This window comes from Parasteatoda tepidariorum, chromosome X2, assembly GCF_043381705.1.
Source record: "Parasteatoda tepidariorum isolate YZ-2023 chromosome X2, CAS_Ptep_4.0, whole genome shotgun sequence".
Classification (NCBI taxonomy): Eukaryota; Metazoa; Arthropoda; class Arachnida; order Araneae; family Theridiidae; genus Parasteatoda; species Parasteatoda tepidariorum.
This window is the reverse complement of record NC_092215.1, coordinates 9,523,254-9,544,463: the sequence shown is the minus strand read 5'-3', so window position 1 is coordinate 9,544,463 and position 21,210 is coordinate 9,523,254. Positions and strand designations below refer to the sequence as shown.

General features: G+C 28.9%; 1 protein-coding gene across 1 annotated transcript in view; it reads left to right on the top strand.

Annotated features, from left to right (window-relative positions):
* The window catches only part of LOC122269382 (uncharacterized), a 382,923-nt gene that overhangs the window by 346,497 nt on the left and 15,216 nt on the right, over positions 1–21,210 (top strand). The window contains exons 6-7 of the mRNA XM_071188215.1: positions 2,757–2,902; positions 5,140–5,321. Coding sequence (XP_071044316.1) covers positions 2,757–2,902; positions 5,140–5,321 — 328 coding nt within the window. The remainder of the gene's footprint in view (positions 1–2,756; positions 2,903–5,139; positions 5,322–21,210) is intronic.

Genomic DNA, 21,210 nt, shown 5'->3' with positions numbered 1-21,210 from the left:
GCCCTGAAAATGTCATGCATATGAAAGTGAGAAAAAGTCTTCCTTTTTATTCAGAAGACTCGATATAAGAACAAGTATTTCAGCTTAAGGAGAAACCTCTTTTTTTAAAAAACTAATTAAAATGACATGGAAACAAAACAAGGCATATATTTTATGTTAAAATATGTTCAATTTAATCAATTTCAGAACTTCAGAATAAATTTCGTTCAAGGAATATTATTGAACTTGCTTAGAAAAAGAAAGATTAATTAATCCTTCGAAATTTCTTGCATTAAAATTAATGAACTTAATAAATTTTCTGGGAAGTAAATGGAATAGACTAATTCTACAGAACATGTTTATGTAAATTTTATGTACCATGTTTGTGAAAAAAAAAATGTTTTCTACTTTTTATTCTCTAACTCTTTTTTCAAGGAAGGAAAAGAAAACACAGAAAAGGAAAACAGAAATAGAGACTCGACTTATCTATTAATTCGGGATTTAATTTCTGTAGAATTTTAAATAGCAAAAATCTTGTTTTTTCCCTCTTAATCCAAGTTATTAATTTTCAAATAGTAATTAAACATTGCGACAAAATTTAAGGCATTTACTGTTTTTTTTATAATCTTTCTATAAAGTATTTATTTGCAATAACATCTGTAAGTAATATAATGCCAAACCTGTCTAATAATATGTAACTCAAATAAATAACTACTTTAAATAAGGATTAAGAAGAAAATGTAAAAGACAATATCATTTCTAAGCTAAATCTTTCAAGAAAATTTTTTTTTTTATGTTGAATATAATTATATTCCATGTTAATACATATATTTTTCATGATATTGATACATTTAATTAATTTATTTTCTCGTATATTTTTCATTATGATAGCTGCTTTCATAGTTTATTATTTTTTGCGTAAAAATTTAGTAAACTACTCTCATATTTCAGATGTTTACCTAGTAAAATAAATTATATAAAATGCTAATCTTTAATATTTCTCGTTGGTCTTATATAGGAGGAACCACAATACATAATTATTAACTTAAATTACCTTGCATTTGAAACTTAACTTTAAGGTAAATTGCAAAAGAGGTTTTGAAAAATTTTAGTTAAAATAATGTTTTAAACTATTAAATCTTTTAATGTACTACGGTCAGAAAATAAGAAAAACAGCTTTTAAGTCACATTCAGGAATGACACAAACTTGTCCTCAAGTGGTTAGCTAGATATGAATGGGATTTTAATTATGATTGAAATGCCAATGGGGTTAAGTTGCTCTACACAGTAGTTGGAACTCGGAAAAAGCTGACTAAAACTCATATTACTGAAACTCATTCAATTATATTTTCTATAAAATTATCAATGTAAGGATTTTTAAGGATGCTGATTAACAACTTTAAATCATGATAGTAATGATACTTAACTAATTTTCAAGCTGTGTATTTTAGCATAATATCAAGCTAGTAAAGATATTTAAGTTAGGATTCAATGTGTACAATTCTTATGCAGTTTCTTCGCTTAATTTCCCTTAAAGCTTTCCATATTAACTTTGTAAAGAATAATAAATATTTAATAGCTTTTTGCTCAGTTAACGAACACAATTTAGTGAATATCTGTTGAGTTGTTTCATAGTTTCAATTTTGCTCTTAAACTTTCTATGCAATGTACTTCTAATAAAAAATATAAGATATTAAAACTTGTATTGTAGATTTAATAAATTCATATTTTAACAGGTATGTTCGACAATTTTAGTAATGGTCTAATGTTTACAGAAATGTGCATCAGTTAAAAAACCTAAAAAAATACGTGTCTGAGATCTTTTGAGAAGATGCATTCATCAATACCCCATGACCACACTTCCATGCGGATTTTCAATATCTTAAATTGGTGCCCCGATTTTTACTGCAGATATAGATTTTCCAGAAATTGTTTTGCATTTTGATTCATGGATTGCTGTGAAATCCTAAGACGAAAATTTGGTACCAATTGTGTAAACAGGAGATATCTCCAGAAATAAATGCCCAACCATAGAAAGAAACATATACTTGTTTGATATTTTAAAAAATAGCTTTTTTTAAGAACATCAAATTCAATCCTAACTTACAAACTCAACTCTATATTTCACCTGATGTCACCCTTGCCTTTAGGGAAGGGGTGGGTGTTTCGTTTCGCAAAATGTCTAAGACCTATATATCGCAAAATATCTAATTTTTATACCTTGATCTGACACTTATTTCTCCATTTCAAGAAATGTGTTGTCTTTAACTGTTTATTTTACTTTCCGTGAACCAAAATGTAAAAATCTTAGTTAAATAGAATTTTTTTTCTTCCTTAGGATCTAATTCTGCAGTTAAAGAAAAGGAATTTATTTAAGATTATAGATATAGTGTAAAAAAATTAGTTGAAAAGGATTAAATTAAATGATCCTATTTAAGATATTATATTTTCCCCCTACCTCCACGACTGAGTCGAGTATGCTATCATTATCAACAATTTAAGAGTAGGTTATTACTTAAGATTTTACAGTTGTCCTCCCATCTCCAGGGTTGAGATTAAGGGGTCAAATACGTATCGTTATCTGCATCTTTATAAATATTTCACACAAGTATTTTGAGATCTTTGATCTGATGCATATTTCTGGAGGTATTTGATAATTCTTCTTCTTTTCGGGCACCCTGTGCGATTTGTTTTTGGAATGCTTCTCAAAATTGATGTTATTGTGTGAGATGTTTCATTAATACATTACAAAAGATTTCTATTTGTTCTTCTTTTAGTTTACCACTCAGCTCCCGGTCAAAAGGGTCCAGTCATCGAGAATAATTTACCTTACTACCATGTAGGAGATTTAGTAAATATCACCTGTTCATCAGCTAAGTCTCCAATACCTGTACACATAAGGTGGTTTGTGAATGATATGGAGGTAAGCAATGATATAGAATGAACAACTAATCATAAAACACTTTATTACATGTAAATTGACCTTATAATATAATACCGTATTTAATAGCAGGCAACAGGCGTGGCAACTTGCATACAAGGCAACTGGCTCGAAATGATGTCTTTATTGCGCAATGTTGTCTTTATCTCGTGCATGATTACCTCAATATTTTGCTTGCATCGTTCGAGACTTCATAATCTTTCACAGCAAAAGGGAATCTATAGATTTTAGAGAATTTCACGATACACCATGCTGAGACTCAGCACTTCCTTCCTCTTCAGCTATAGCCGAGAAGGCAATAGCTGAGAAGGCAATAGCTGAGAAGGCTATAGCTGATTACTTATCCGTATGGTCTCAAGGGATCGCACAACCACGTCACAAACCTTGAACTAAGGAATGAAATCTTTTGAAAGACATCAAGATTCTACGCTAATTGCCAGATAACGCTTGCTGCATCATGGACTGTAAGCGTCGTTACTATGCATTCGTCTACCCTAGACGCTGCGTTTGATACTGTTACACCTTCGTCGACGACCCGGGTCATCCCATTATCCCAAGAATAACAGTGTCATACTTACATATGATTGCGCATTCGGTACACAACATCATGTTAGTGGCATCATGCTAGCTTCATCATGTTTAGTGGCATTATGGTGATCGCACATTTCTAACTTTTGTTCAGTCTTATTATGTTGGCTAATTACATGAAGTTATGGTATATGACGCTAATAACTGCACCACTTAACCACTTATTATTAGCATTATTGGCACTTTTAACCGTAACATTAATTGCAGGCCCTGAAAATGTCATGCAATTTCTGTTTAACTAAATACCTACCGAAGAAATGCTGTTATTGCAGACATGAGTGGTGTTAATGTGCACATTTTTCAGAATTCATGAATCTTAATTTTCTTTATACTTAATTATTTGTTTTTCTTCTATAATCATTACGTTTAATGAAAATGATTCTGTAACTTTATATTCAATGGCTAGTAGTGTCTATCATCTTTAACAGTTTCTCTAAATAAGAATACTTGACAACGTGACTATTTTAACAACACACAGAAATCATTGCTCAACAGCCCATTATGGACCTGAAAGACGGAATGACTAACATTCCACATCTTCGCGTCCTATGGCATGGCCAGCGATCGAAAAATCTACATTACTTTTGTAGTTTACTGCAACTACTATGTAACAGATGTAGTTAGCTACTACTACTTTTTGGAAAAAAGTAGACTACCAATTAATTTGGAATTGTAGGGACTACTTCACTACTTTAAGGAACCAAACTCTGCTAAATCAATTAATTTTCACCTGTATAATTTACACTCCTGGGGAAATTAATTTACGAGTTCAAAATGGTTTTGAAGAAAAAAAATTGGTTTATATTAAACATGAAGAATTATTCAGAAATATTTTTTCATGTTTACATGAACCAGTTTATAATCCTAAAACATTTCGATATGTTCATTTAGTCTTCAAATTCTTATATCCTTCTTGATAACATATAATTAATTTTAGAGATGCTCGGAAATGATCAAATACTTTTGATTTTGCCAAGCATTTAATACTCTTTTATTATCCTCTAAGAAATTAAGTTCATAAGTAATATGTTTACTTCCTTTGAAATATCAACAATGTTTTACGAGCCAACATTCTCATGTGAAATATCACCATCTATTTTCATAATGACTTTCTTAAATATTACTTATAAGTAACTCGATGAAAATACCCAATTCTTGTTAATTCCCAGTCACAGGGCATTTAAAATAAGTTGTTTTAGTACCCTGTTCGCATACTAAACTAACATAAAATGTTGTTACCAGAAATCGCTACAAACTACTGTTTTTTTTTAAATCGCCCAACTCACTACAGTAATTTTTTTTTTAAAAAAAAGTCGCTACTACAGTAATTTCACTATTTGTAGTACGCTACTACCAATCACTTTGCATGATTGCGACAATGTGGTTAGCATTGCCCCAAAACTCCCTTTTCTTTAAAAAAAAAGCTGGTACTCATCTATCTAAAGCTGAGTAGATTTATCAAAAATTGCAATAATACAAAGAATATTTTTTTCATTAACTTGAACTTGATATATTAAACAGACATGTAAAAATTGTTTGGGAATTCGAAATGTTGAATAACTTAGGTTTACTAATAAATGAAAATTCTATATTTCTTTCAATAAATTGATAATTTTTGCTTCCCTTTCCAGGCAAAAATGGAACACCTGATAAAATATTCCACACTTCGTTATTCAGATGGAACAGAAGTCTCAAGTTTAGGACTTCGAATGAAAGTGGAGCATCATCATTTCAAAAATGACGAACTTCGTCTTAAATGTACAACGACGCTTTACAGAATGCTGACGATGCGAGCTGAAAAGACATTGTTTAGGTATAACCAGCAAAATTCTGGTTTCCATACAGCAGAAAATAAATGTGAAGGTATGAATAGTATCTATGAATAGAAGCTTTACGAAACTTGTGGTTACAAAAACCTCAACTTTTAAAATTAGTACAACTCCTGAAACAACCATCAAACTGATAGCATTTAAAAATTTAGTTAAAAGGCATCGTAAAAGTAATTAAGATTCTGTGTTATTAAGAAGAAAATTGTTGTAAAATTGCCTAATAATATGGTAATAACATTTCTGATGAAAGAAACCATAATTCTGTCCATTAAAACAAAAATATACAGTATTTAAGCCAATCATTTGGTAATTTTTCCATTTATATGGTACTGGTTTATCGAAAATTTAGGTCTCAAAACTATAATTTCTATTATTACTACACATTGAGTCAAAAATATAAAACTCAAAAGTAAATTTAACCGTATAAATGGTTCTTATGACATGCTCTAAGGTATCATGATAAAATTACCATAATTACCACATTTACCAAATTTTAAAACATATTATAAAGTCATATTTTATTGCAAATTTTACCAAAATCATTACCAAAGCGCTTCGTTAAAAATTGCTCTGCTTTTTGGAGTTTCCATAAAGTCAGAAACACGGTAAATTTTACCATTTTCTGGTGGTTTTGACCATACTTTTTTCAGTTCAATATGCAGTCTTCCCCCTTTTTATTTTCATCACTATTCTAAAATTTTAATAAGTTTCCCGAACTGCACATAATTTGACTAAAATAAGCGAAGATAATTAAGTTAAATAAGTTGCCTCAGATGAAAATAGGAAAAAATTTGTTCTACATATGAATAAAGTAAAACACGTGAATAAAGCTCAAATAATGGCACTAAAATGGATATACTATATTTTCGGATCAATAAAAAATATCTGCTCGCTCTGTCTAAACACAAAATGACAGAAAAAAGCAGCAAACACGTTGCAGTAAAGGAAAGGTTTTATTAACCAACAGGGAAGAAGGAAGAAGTTTCATCTTCCCCTTTTAGTTAAAAGAAGTTTTGATTAGATAAGCCATTTTATGTTTACTTAACCACTTTTTGTTACAATATTATGATAATTTTTCAAAGTTAACGTTTCAGTACTTATGAAATACTTTAAAAATAAATTAATTCGATGTATATCATATGCCTAGATGTCTGCTTATGTACTTCCATCGACAACGTTACCATTAGCATTAAACCTGTGTGGTCGTCTTTAGTCGGTAATTTTTTTACACTTTATTTTTAAGACAATTTCAGACATTTATTTTAAAATAAAGTTACGAAATGCCGGTTGGAATAAAATAACGTCTTAATTTTAACTTAATACCAACAAATTGATGGCGGGATAGTCCTTAACTGGTAGGACGTTGAACTCGTGTTCATGAGAACATGAGTTCGAATATTGCCGTCCGAAGAATCTCCGTGTATTACAAAATGACTGATGCACGTTAAATCTGTCAGGTTCACAAAGTCCTCCAAGTTTCCATAACAACCCAATACCTCTGGGGGTACTGAATTGGAAATTGATTGCACTCTGGTTCAGGTCAAAATTACGATCTGTGGTTGAATAAATAAAGTATGATTGGGTCCTTCAGGAAAACGGCCTGTGACGTGTGTGTTGTTGAAGTCGTATTCTTGGTCATAAGTGGTGCCACTGACAAAAAAAGAAAAGTTCCCTCTGCCTTAAAAATTTGCTTGAATTCAAGCAGGCTTGCTGTTATTGGAATAAGTAACAACAACCGACTAATTCTAACTGTATATTTATTTTTAATACTTATATTGAATCCAGTTATTTTCTGGAAATATTAACTAGGATATTTAGAAATACAAAGATATATTCCGTATATATTTTTCTACCTTCTCAGAAACACAAATAGTAATAAATAAGTTTAGTAATTGCCCATTTACATAAAATGAGATATTCACTCTACCTAAATGCCCAATAACTTTATTTTTGATCTTTTTTTTCCGTTTTATGTATTTGTGCTGAAAAAAAGAGCAACTATTTCTAAATCAATTCAATATCTGTCACTTCCTAAGTTAGAAGCTATTAGTAGATAGAAATAAGATTACTTCCATGTGTTTTCTTTTTCTTTAAGAAATATTTTATTAGTGTACGAGATATTTTGGTGATTATTTTATAAATAAAACTGTAAATTGTTTTGAGGTATGGCGCAAATAATTTTTAAAGCAATTTGTATTATTTACATTTAACTCTTTAACATTCATAGTGAAGAATAAGAAAAATTAAAAAATTTTATTGTGTAAAAATGGGAGAAAAAGGAGAAGAAAAGTAATTCGATTAATGTAAATTGTTTTGAAGTGCATTGCAAATCATTTTTAAAACAATTTGTATTACTTACATTTACCTCTTTAACCTCTTTAGTAGTGAAGAATAAGAAAAATTAAAAAATTTTATTATGTAAAAATGGGAGAAGAAGGAGAAGAAAAAAGAATTAGATTAATGTAGGTTGTTTTGAAGTATAATGCAAATCATTTTTAAAGCAATTTGTATTATTTACATTTACCTCTTTAACATTCATAGTGAAGAATAAGAAAAATTAAAACATTTTATTGTGTAAAAATGGGAGAAAAAAGAGAAGAAAAAAGAATTAGATCAATGTATGGTAGCATAGGGTAAAAGGGGTGTTAATATTAAACAATTAAGAACTCTGATTAAAAAAAATTCAGTGCCCCAGAATCAGTATAAACATACTGGTTATTAGAAATCTGCTACTAGACCATGCCAGAAATTTTTTAAACCTGGTGTGACATCATCCAGGAAATTTTAAAGCCAGTACATGATGCTAGATATTTTGATACCAGATTGCTTACAAACTAGAAAATTTGAAACTAGTTGGAAATGATAATCGAAATATTTTCTCTGTACTATTTTGTACAAAAGGTACATATAACTTTTTCTTCTTTTCGTCAAGTATTTTAAGTATATTTATAAAGATATATAAATATAAAGATCTATAAATGTCTATCTAGTACATCCTGTATATATTCAGGGTTCACGCGAAACATTCACCACCTCGCCAAATACAATAAAATCATAAATTTGGGGAATAAAATTGAGCCTTGGCGAAATTGGTGAATGATTTTTTCCACTGGAAAGAGAAATATGTATTTAACTCGATCTTCAAAATTACGTCAAAATGAATTTTTCTAAGCAAATTAGTAATTTTTACTCGATTATATTACCGCTTAACCAATTAGATTTTGATCTAAATAATATAAGTTTGAAACAAACTACTGTGAAATAGTTTTCTATCGAAAAAAAATAATAGAATTTTTTTTAATATTTGCATTTGGCGAAGTCTTTCGAAAATTAGAGAATACTTTTGATATTTGAGTAATTCACTAATAATTTGCTATTGTATTTAATATGTAAGATATGAGATTTCTTTAAATTATGAAAAATCTAATTTAAATTATGTTTACCTTTATAATAATATAAAAAATGACAAAATATATTTTTTTGTGAGTATTTTTTTAACTTTCTTTCGCTTTTATTGTAAGCAGAAGCATCTATATTTATATTACTTGATACCACTTCTCTAAAAATGCAAGTCATTTTAAATGGAAAATTTGCAACCAGCATTGTTAATGCCCATATCAAAGACACTTTTATAAAAGTAAAAAAAAAAAAAAAAAACGGATAAATTAATGTCTTGTTTTAGAAACCTTAAAATACTTCCACTTTTCTTACAAACCTTTCCCCGAGGACAGTTTCAACAGAAAAAAAAAAAGAAAAAACTAAATTGTAACACCTCGAAAAATAGGTGCGCTTCTAAACTAATTAACTTTCTGGGTTCTTTCCCGTCATTCTTTTGACGGTTCGGGTGACTTCCCTGAAATTTCGTTTTCAGAAGCGTAAGGAGGAGTGGGTGTTGGGGGGAGAGTAGAGGGCCAGCAGATTCATATCCGATAAGGCCACCAACTTTTGTTCCCTGAAATATTTTAACCACGCTCTCATTTGTCATGTTTTTGCTTCTATGACACTCTATGATAGAAAATTTGAACTTCATTATCTTTATTCATTATCGCTATATGGGAGGAATATCGTTTAAAAAATTAGTTTTCTATGCTTATTAGAGTGTTTTACTTTTCCAAATATGTGAGTGCTAATCATGATGTAGTTTATCAGGATTACTTTACCGGATATCATCAAAAAACTTTTGGACAAAACATTATCTTATCATGTTTTATAATATATTTAAATTTGCCGGTGAATTTAATGAATGGTAATTAAAGAAAACAATATCAAAACTTTTAGTTTCTTTGTAAATGAGCAGTAAATCATTCTTTTTTACGAGTATACACATATTATGTCGATCTGTTTTAAATGGCTGAAAACAGAGAGAGTTAACGAAAGCAACATTAAAAGAATAATTGAGGCAAAAAACAATGATTTTTAACGAAAACAATATCAAAAATACATTTTTATTTTAAATGTACTGTAAATCATACTTTGATTTGAGTATATACAGATTATAAATTATTCATCTTAAATGACCGAAAATTTGGATAGTTGATATTCATAATATTAAAATGAGAAGGGAGGTAAACAACAATGAATATTAAACAAAACAGCATCAAAAATATTATTTTTTTAGTAAATGTGTAGTAAATCATAATTCGTAGGGAGTATATACAGATTATAAACTATTCTTTTTAAATGATCGAAAATTTGGATGATTTAAAACCATGGCATTAAAACGATGATCGCGCAATAAAAAAATATTATCAAGGAAAAAAATATCAAAAAAGTAACTTTATTTTTAAATGTATAGTAAATCCCAATTTATTGCGTGTATATAGAAATTATAAATTATTCCTTTAAAATGACCGAAAACTGGAATAATTAAAGAACATAACATTAAAATAGTCATTGACCTGTCTTTTGAAATAACTTATGAATCTCTATTTTCCAAACTATAACTGCTCTCCATAATTTGATACTGGAATTTCCATTAAAAAGAAAAGAATATCTTGGAGGAATATAATAAAAAGAATATTTATAATTTCATTTCATACCGGAATATAACGAATATCTTTAATTCAGAGAAAGAACAAATTCTTTCCTGATTTCGTAACTTAATATAATATCTACACTAATTAATTAGCTTATTTAGGCCAAACTCTAGGATTGCATTGTTGTAAATAGAAATCATATCATTAGAATATAAGTTATTCTCATTATTTTTGATTTTGCGCTATATTTAACTGTGCGTAATTAAAACAATAATAGAAGTAGATTAATATATAAATTGATTCTTGTGAAAGAATTAAAACAGTCCTTATAGAGGAAAACATATTTATTGACTTTTTTAAATGTGTCTAAATTATAGGTTATCAAGCTATTGTTTTTCCCCTTCATTTTGAAATTTGAGTTCACGTACAATCAATCCATTCACTTACTCCAAAAGCTATATTAATGATTTTTTTTTCTGAAAAAAACTGAGATATATTATTGACAAAACTAATCAATTTTAAAGAAAGCTGTAAAAAGTATTTTTCATCAGAATCAAAGTTAGAAAAGATCTTCCAAGAAGAATATTTCAAATAAAACTCTATAGGTTTAAACTGAAAAGCTATTTGAATAAAATAATTTTGAAGCAAAGGAATTTGCATAGTTATAATCCCATCTGTAATGCTTTAAAATTACATTCGCATTCATTAAAACTTTGGTAAATTGTATAAAATTATTGATTTAAAAAAAAATGCGTAATTTAAAAAAAAATTAAAGTATTTCTAAACAAATATCATGTTTCGTGAAGAATATTTAAAACGTAATGTTTAAAACAATGTATTTTTTTCGCTAATAATTATTTGCAGAAAACATTCTTCCTCCATTTTTGTCCCGAAATTTAGTTAAATTTAAATTTAGTTAAATTTAGTTGGTTTTCTTCTTAATGTATTTTTATCTTATCGGTGTTTTACTACCTATACATCAACGTGTATAAGAAAAACGACAGCTTCATAGTTAATTGTTAAAGTAGGTATTTGGTTACAGTTAACTTTATAGTTAATTATTATGTAAATAACAGTTAAAAAAATTATAAAAAAAATTTTATAATATTTTCTTTTTTCTTTCAAAATCTTATTTCTCAAAAATAAACTAATGAATTGCGCTTCACATCTTAATTTTAGTTACAATTCCTATATATGATTCCTTTTTAGGGATTCTTCTTATTCAGGAGGAGCTAGTGGGTAACTTTGGGATTGTTGGATAATTAGAATGTATTAACTTGTCGGTATCTTATAAGATAATTAAAAAATATATGATGAACAATTCGTTTCAACAGATGGGAAATGTCTTATCTTTAAAATATATTCAATATTCAATCGATGTCTTAAATAAAACATTACTTAGCTTAACATTCAGGAAAAATCCTTACATTGACTGAATTAAACTCTATAATCTCATTCCAAAAAAAAAAATACGCATGTAAAGTTTAAGTAGTTTTTTCACCATTTAATAAACACTCTTTAAAAATGTAAATAATGATTGCTATGTACATTTGAGTTAAAAAGGTTCTTTCGAAAGAATATTTCAAATAAAATTCGAGAGTTTTTAACTGAACATCTATTTGAATGAAATAATTTTTATGGAATGAAATTTGCATAAAAATAATTCCATCCATAATGGATTAACATTTCATTCGCATTCATTAAAACTTGGTATATTATAAAACGAAAGAGCTTTTCTTCGTAAAAAAATCCCCCGCAGTTTTAAAAAATGGAAAGTGCTTCCAACAATCACGCAAATATCATGTTTCTGCAAAGAAATTTTAACCGTAATTTTTAAAACAATTTTTTATTTTCATTTTTAAGAATCTTAAGAAAACAGTTTTATTTTTTCCCCATCATTTTCGTCCTGAAATTGAGTTATATGCACTCGCGCGTTGTGGTTTTCTTTTTAATGTATTTTAACCTTATCGGCGTTTTGTTACTTAGTTTATCTACATGTCTAAGAAATACGACAGCTTGACAGTTAATTGTAAAAGTAGCTATTTTATATCAGATTTTTTTTTCGCTTACATTTTTATTTCTTAAAAAATGAATGAATTGCATCTGACATGTTTATTTTAGTTATGATTCCTTTATACTTACAGGTAAAAATGAAAAAAGAAATATTTTTGTAGAATTGCTGCTGAAAGATTTTTTTTCCATTTTTTGATCGATCTATTTTTTATATCAAATTGTTTTATAACAAGAAAATATGTTTGCATATTTTTTTCCTTTCTGCGAACGTTCAGCATATGTATGTAAAACTCTATATATGCAAATCTTTTAACATATCATCGCTTCCCATATCGTAAATCTATTTTTATTAAAAATAAATTAGTTTAGGTTAACGTAGAAAAAAACCCAAAAGATTGTTGATAGTAAATATTGGATAAGAAATAAAAAATAACAAGTCGTAACTATTAGTAATGTCTGGTAAGAAAAAATAATTTTGAGATTTTAGATTGATGTCAGATAATTAACTAGCAAATAACTACATGGTTGCTATTATTAATGTTGGCATGAAACAAAAAGGAATGCAAAAAAAAACTTTTAGTAGTTTCTGCTTAAAAGCGGTTATAGGAAATGGTTCATTGGAAAATTCGTGTATGATATAATTTGCTTTTGTCAATTTTTCAATTTTGTCAAAAATTTCGTCAATTTTCCAAAAATAATATCAGTAAATGAATTAAAACAATGCCTTGATCCGATCATAATTATAAACGTCAAAATAAGATCTTTATGCATCAATATATTTCCAGCGAGATATCTTGGCATCAAAGGTTTGAAAGCCTGATCTGGGTATAGTTCGTTCAACAGTAGTTGGCACTTGTCTAAATCTTCTCGGACGTTAAGCTCATTTCAGAGCTGGAGTAAGAGGAGAAATATCTCCGCACTTGGAAATGAGACAACCCTTAATGAGTGCCAAACGCCACAAGTGAATTTTTTTATTCACTTACTACGCTTTATCATCTGCTATTATGCCTTTCGTTACTAACTAATTAAGTATATTTTAAATTTGAAAACTGTTTTCCCAGCATAATGTCTTATTCACTCAAAAGAGAGAAATATCAAATTTATAAAATATTTAATATTAAAAAATGCACATAAAGATGGCGAAATAAATATATTTGTCATACGATCCCCAAATATTAACCTTGTTCCGGATTGTTCATATCCTTCTCTCAAAAATAACGAAATAGTATCGTCGGATACCACATGATGAAAAAGGAGCTAAGTGCCTACTCCTGGTGAACAAACTATAGACCGGATTATGGTTTATAGATTTCGAGCAAAGTTTTTGTTTTTAACTCTTTTAACTGTTCAGAAATTAAGAGAGTATAACGAATCCGCTGATTTAAAGAGTCTAAGGGAGTCACGTCGCGACAGTAAGGTGACTAGAGTGTAGTTGGTACCTTTGAACCAGCCAGGAAGTGACTCACGAAGAATGCAAAGTTTTTCTTTACGCAATCACACTCTCAGAAATAAAATTCTCACTTTTGAAAATTTAGCAATCCTTGAGCAGTATTTCTCAAATTATTAAAATCATTTCGTCACTAAATCACGTGATTTATGACAAAACGCAAACTATCAAATAAATGCCGAAAATGTCTCCTCAACTCGGAACCTCATCGCAGTGCGTTGTGGGAGATTGTGAACTAGAACGAAGACTAGGTGATCAAAAATAAAGTGCAGAAATAAGCCGACCAACCTGCTTGGCTGTCAAAGAGTAGCTCTCATGCCAGGAAGGTCCCGGGTTTGGATCCAGCTTCCGTTATTTTGTGTAATTTATCTTTCTGTTATATATGTCCTTCTTGTGTTTGCTTGGGAGACATTGATTCACCTACATGGTACCCACGAAAAAGTGATTATTAGGAAAGTTCGATACATTAGACGCTACGAGTTTCATTTGTTTAAAAAAATGGAATGACGAATTGATTTTTTAAAAAAATAGAATAACGAAATATATATTTGATTTTGACGAAATTTGTTTCTTCGAAGAAGTGACGATAGTTGTTTCGTCACTTTGACGAAAATTTTGCTCGGAGCAGCACATGCAAAAAGTATTAGTTTCATGAAATTTGAGCATCCAATTTCTTTACATTTACTTTCCATACTCATATGAAGATTGTTTACCACAGTCCCTTAAACAGTACATTTTGGAATTTTATACGATTGGTGAACACTCAAACATCGTTCAGAGTTCAAGACTACAGTTCACATGGGTCACATTCCAGTCATGATGGTGGTGATTGATGGTCTTTCAGCACTTGCTTTATCATTGACCTTTAAAAGGCCTTCAAAAAATTTCCAGCGCCTCCGTCAAACTTCACGTTCCGATAAACATTAATAATTTCCATGGAAAAAGTATCAGTGAGGACTTCCTAAGTTTAATCTACAGTTTTTTAGAAATATTTTTGCTTCATCAAACTCTGGTAATTTGAAATGTGTTGAAAAAGCAGCAGTCGTTAAATTTTTATTTAAAACAAAATATTATTAAGTGGTGAAGAATTGAAAACTAAAATTTGGAATATTTTGGTTAATTTTTCAGAGGATCGCCACTAGATAATTGCAGTAAATTAGTGTTTAATACGAACTATTAAATCATTTATAAATAGTGGAGGGTAAAAGAATTTAAAATCAAATTACAAAACTTAGACTCACATATTAAAGTACAAATTTTGTTACTACTGGAATAAATATTCCCACTGGGAAAAAAAATTATGGTATAATTAACGTACTGTATGTTATAATCATTTCTGGTAATAAAGAAAATAACATGATTTTGGCTAATAAAACCAAAATATACGGTTTTTTAACCATTCATTTGGAAATTCTTCCCGTTCATATAGTAACGATTAAGCGGAAATTCTGGATTCTAAGATTATAATTCTTATTATCACACATTTAGTAAAAAATACAAAACTGAAAATACAAAATTTAACCAAATAAATGGTTTTAATGCCATGCTATAAGGTATTATAATAAAATAACCAAATCCCACTACTAAATTTTGAAGTATATTAAAAAATCATATTTTATTGTTAATTTTGTCCAAATCACTGCCAAAGCGTTTTTTATAAATTACCGATCGTTTTGGGGTACCCAAAAAGCCGAAAAAACAGATTATTTCACCACATTCTGGTAATTTCGGCCATACTTTTCTTTTTCTCAGTGAAAATAACAGATCAGGTTGGCTTTGCCAGAAGAATTTGAGATCATGCGATTGACATTGATAATTTTTGTCAAAAAATGTTAGAAAGATGCCGCAGTATCAGATAAACATACTTTGCAATCATCGCTTAACAAGCTGCCTACATATTGTTTTCATATTATTTAAAATTGGATGGTCAAAATAAATTCTGCTCTTAAGGAGCTGTAAAGTTTCTAGTTTTCATTCCACTTTCCTCATTCATGATTCTTCAGATATTCATAAAGTACTATTTGTTTCATTTTCTCCCCTAGCTTGAATATAACTTGTTATACCCAATGCGCACAGTTCTTTTAACTTCACATAACGGGCAGCTATTGCGTAACACTCCGAAGTTCAAGAAGTAACAACATTTTCATGAAACGATACTTTTAGTGTAGTGTAGAGATTGCGTTAAATGACGTTTCGTTGAATTCCTGCATCCTAAAGTAAAATACAAATACAAATTCAGTAAAAAATTGTGCTGTTCTTGAAAATTCAGCTTTAACAATTTGACACCTTTCTGATATGTTTTCAGTTACCTAAATATTCAATTTTTTACATTTCAGTACCATATGGCACTTTCTTAAAAATGAAAAGAAGAACAATATCTATGGAAATGATAGGTTGTCCAGAAGAAAGTAAAACCGTTGGTAGATAAAAATTATAAACAAAACAAAACGTGTGTCGAGTCTGTTTTGAAAATAATAAGTCTCCGTGAAAATATTTCTAAAGATAGAATATTTTCTGAGATTACTTTCTAGAGTTTCTTTCAAATATTTTTTTTCAGAATATCTATGCATTATAATTTCCGATAGATATTGTAACGCATCTGTTGAAGCTGTTTTCTAGGAAAAAATCATTTAATAGGTAGTTTTGGTTGTACAAAAATAATTCTAAGAGGATTTCAAAAATATCTATATCAAGAATAGATGTCAAGAATAGAAGAAGCCATATTTAGCTCTGAGAAAGAAAATAATTCTGCAAATATCGATAAATAATATTTTTGTTCTTCCTCACTTTCAAATCTTTTAATCTAAATCTTTAAACATAATTTTTAACATGAATTACCAGAAAATATTATACCTAACGATCCCTTGACAAATAATTATATAATAACGCAATTTTTTTTCGTCGCATTTAGATATTTTTATTTGTCTTTTTCAACATAAACATTGCTTAATTCTCACTAGAAATTATCAGAAAACATTATAATTTATAACTCCTTAATCAATACAAATATAATAATCTTAATTTTCAGATGATTAATTTACCTACATTAACACTGGTTAATCTTTAATCATAATTATTACTGAAATTATTTTGTCTTGGATTACAACTTTAGTCATGATTAATCTATAATTATTTTATTTAAATTTCAAGTCCAAATTCATACCATACTCAGTTGTTTCAAAGTTAAAACTGTTTTTTTAGAACTACAGATTATAATTTAAGCACTATTTAATCAATGATGATGGATATTATATGCAAAACTTCCTAGAAATACATATAGCAGTATAATTTTGCTTGCTTAGTGAAAAAAAAAGATTATTTTTTTGTTTATTATTAATTTCTCCAGTGTAAATTATTGTATTAAAGTTTTTAATACAAGTGAATTAAGGGAAAATGATATTCGATGTTTGGAAAAAATCTAAGGCTTTAACTAATCCTTAAACAATGTCTATACGCTGCTTCTAATTTTTCCAAATTGTTTCTTGTACATCGATGTAAAAATTGGGGTCGAAACTACCAGAATATGGTAAAATTTTCCGTGTTTCTGATTTTATAGAAACACTAAATGGCATGAAAAATTTCAAATTTGCAGACGAGATGAATTTTGCATGTACGTACCAAAAGATGTGAATAAATAACAATATACATAACATATTAAATCCTTTATAAAAATAAATAAATTTGGGGGAAATTCGAATTACATTAATATGCACTTTTTTATAAATACAATATTGAAAATGTAGATGTATATTTATATACGCTGCTTCTAATTTTTCCGAATAGTTTCTTGTACGCCGATATAAAAATTGGGGTCGAAACTACCAGAATAAGGTAAAATTTACCGTGTTTCTGATTTTATGGAAACACTAAATGACATGTAAAATTTCGAAATTTGTAAAGGAGAAGAATTTTGCATAAACGTACTAAAAGATGTAAATAAATAACAATAAACATAACATATTAAATTCTTTATAAAAATACATAAATTTGGGGGAGATTTGAATTACATTAATATGCGCTTTTTTATAAATACAATATTGAAAATATAGATATATTCAGATCAGTTAAAAAAACAAAAAAAAATCAAACTTGAGATTGTTTTACTTTCCTTAAAAAAATTTATCTGCTCCTTTTAATTCGAATCTTTATTTCCCGTTTTGCCTTTTGATTCTTTGAGTGGCTTCTGCAGAGTATTTAAAGACGATTCTGAATTCAGATAAAATCCACCTTCCTGAAAGACCATCACCTTTCGTAAAAGCTCTATTTATACTGTGCAACAGAATATTTAATGTGCTCTAATTTGCAATGCCTAAGGACAATAATCACATTTTGAAATGCGCTTCTTCATTAACTTGTCGTTAAGATTGTGGGAAGGAGATTGTGTGGTGTTAGGAAACAGGCAGAGATTTGCTAATGCCTCCTTAATATCGTTTAGCGTTAACGAGAAGCCAACGAGTTTGCAAAGAGGTAGTTGAAAAAAATTATATTCGTATTTGCATCTGAAAGAGTATATTTTAATGGATCAGGAAATATGACTGAATGAATAGCCTCTCAAATTCCAAGCATGCTATTGAGGAAGTTTACCGGCTAAACATGAAAAGTGTCTTTGATCTGAAAGATAGTAGCGGAAATAAAGAGCGGAAGTAGTTTGTGGTTAAAAATGGCTGGAAAAGGTCTTAGCAAATATCTTTCCATACATGATTTTCAGCACATACTTAATAAATCTTAATTTTTATTTGACATTTTAACACTTTTTTAACTCAATAATTTTAGACATGGAAATGTTTTATTTATTTGCTGTCAATACCGCTTACATAACTGACTAATGTTCACTAATTCATACTTGCATACTAAAGTTCTATTAATGTTAGTTCAGCCGACCAGGTGGCCGAGTGGTTAGCGTGTCTGACTACGGAGCCATTGGCCGCGGTTTTGAATCCTACTCAGGGCGTGGATGTTTCTTTCTCTCACTGTGTTCTATGTCCTTTCCTCTTTGTGTGAATGTGACCCGCCCTATAAACGGGTTTGTGGTTGTGTGACGTGGGCGACGCTGCTCCACCGCCGTGGCTTCGCCACAGGCGCCCACTGGGTGACGAGAAGAGAGTAGCAGTTTTGGCATTTCTGCGGCCAATGGGACAAACCTTAAGTGCACGCCATTAAAAAAAAATATGTTAATCTAGTCAGTTACATTTTTTAGTTTGGAAAATCAGTTATACCATTGAATTCAACTAAAAAAGAGCAAAACTGTCTCGTTAAGATTATGGCACGGAGACTGTGTGGTGTTAAGAAACAGGTAGAGATTTGTTATTGCCTTTATTAATATCATATAACGAAAAGCTACCGAGAGGTTAATTCATGACACTTTTTGAGTGTTTGTCTTGATATCTCGTTTAAAATGCAATTTAAAGCACAAAATATAGCTGCACTACTTTGCCATAATGTATTAAGGGAAACTTCGTTCTAAATGGTAAAGAAAGTTTTCAAAAAAAAATTTCTGTATCAAAACGATGGGGATGACCATAAAATTTTTTGGGAGATATTAAAAAACAAAATAATCCGGAACTAAATTACGAAATGATCGATATGATATAAAAATCTGTGTGTCTTAAAATTCATATTTATTTTACTATTACTAATTAAAATAATAAAAAATCTATTATAAATTATATTTCGCATGAAATTATCTTCGGCTAAACGAATATTGTAAATGAGGGCAAAAGTTTAGAGGCAATATTAGGTTAGAAACAGATGTCATTTCTCTGTAAACTAATGCTGGTTTACGTAGATAAATTATGATTTCATTTTGTTCGTTCTGCACTGTTAGAATTTTCCTTCTGAACTTATGGTAAAATTACCGATGGCAGTCTATCCATGTGATTAACTGTAAAGTTTGCGGTGCAGAAAATTTTTCAGCACTGCGGTTTTAAATCCATTTACTACCAGTATGGTTATAAAACCATGAATACAATTCTATACGTTTTTTAACCATTTACAACCAATATGGTTTCCAAACCATAAAAAAAGAAAATTCAACTGAAGATAAAAGCTATGTATTTCCGTTAAGTGATGAGCATTGGAGAGCGCAGGATACTAGAAACTCTTCCTGTCTTAAAGGGAACAGAGGAAATAGCATGGTGTCAACTCTAGCTTTAAAAAGGATAATTTATTGTTTATAACCCAGCCACCTGATTTTTATGGCACAAGAGAGAAATCCAATAAAAATTATTCCCATCAAACAAATTTTCTAATAGTTTGTGTGATTCTGAGTTCAAATTTTAATTTAAAAAAATTAGCAATACAAATAGCAAAATAGCAAAAATAATAGCAAGATAGAATTTATAGAATTCATAATGGTCATTATTTATGATATAGAATTAATTAAACATAGCTAATAGCTAAGAATAATATTACTTTATTATCGGATTTTCTTTTATCTTTCCTTGAAAAAAGTGTATAAAAAAAGTAGTATTGAAAAATTTTAGACGTTTTTTAAAAAGTTTCTATTTATATTCGATATCAAAATAGTTTACTATAAATATATTATAAGATATAATATAGAATATATATTATAGAAGGTGCTAGAAATATATTTTAGTTATTTTTAAGGTGATAAATTGGGTGTCCTGAAGTTACCTCACAAATAGCATTGGTTGGTGATTTTGTGACACAGAAACTTTTCTCTTAAATTTCTACTACTATTACCATTTCTTATGAAAGATACAAAAAAGTTTATGTATATATATATATACATATATATATATATATTCGGTATTATTATTACTTGGTATTAGGTTATATTCGGACAAAACAAATTTCTTCAAATTTAATGTCTTCAAAATGATCAAAAAGTTTTTTTTGTATACTTCTTTAGTTACATTTATTAATATCTTACAGACAGCAGTGTAGTTTATTGACATTTGCTCGAGGGAAAAAAATAAAGTGGAAATTCACCAAATCCTGAATTCCAGGAAAATGTTGAAGAAGTTTAAAAAACAGTCTAAACTTAGAAGTTTAAAAAACAGTCATTTTAAGTTATTAGTAAGTAACTCAACTTAAGTCTTTATGTTAGATGGACCATAAATTACTTAAATTAATTCTTTTTATCCACTGTAGAAAGAATCAAATTTTTTTTTGTTGCTGATATGTAAATAATAAAATTGTGTATAATAATCAATCATTAAATAAATAAATAACTTTGATTACATCCAACCATGTTACAATCATACATAAACTTGGTATTAGGTTAATATTTGCATTTGCTCCGTACAGTATTAGCAGTTAAAAATAATTTCAGGTAACACTTCAATGTCCTGGAATTCCTAAGCCAGGAAAATGACAGCCAGGATAATGACTAATTCGCCATTTTATAGCATATAACTTTACTTTAATTTAATATATAGGCCTAATTCGCTTACATTCTGCTGAAAGCAACAGGAT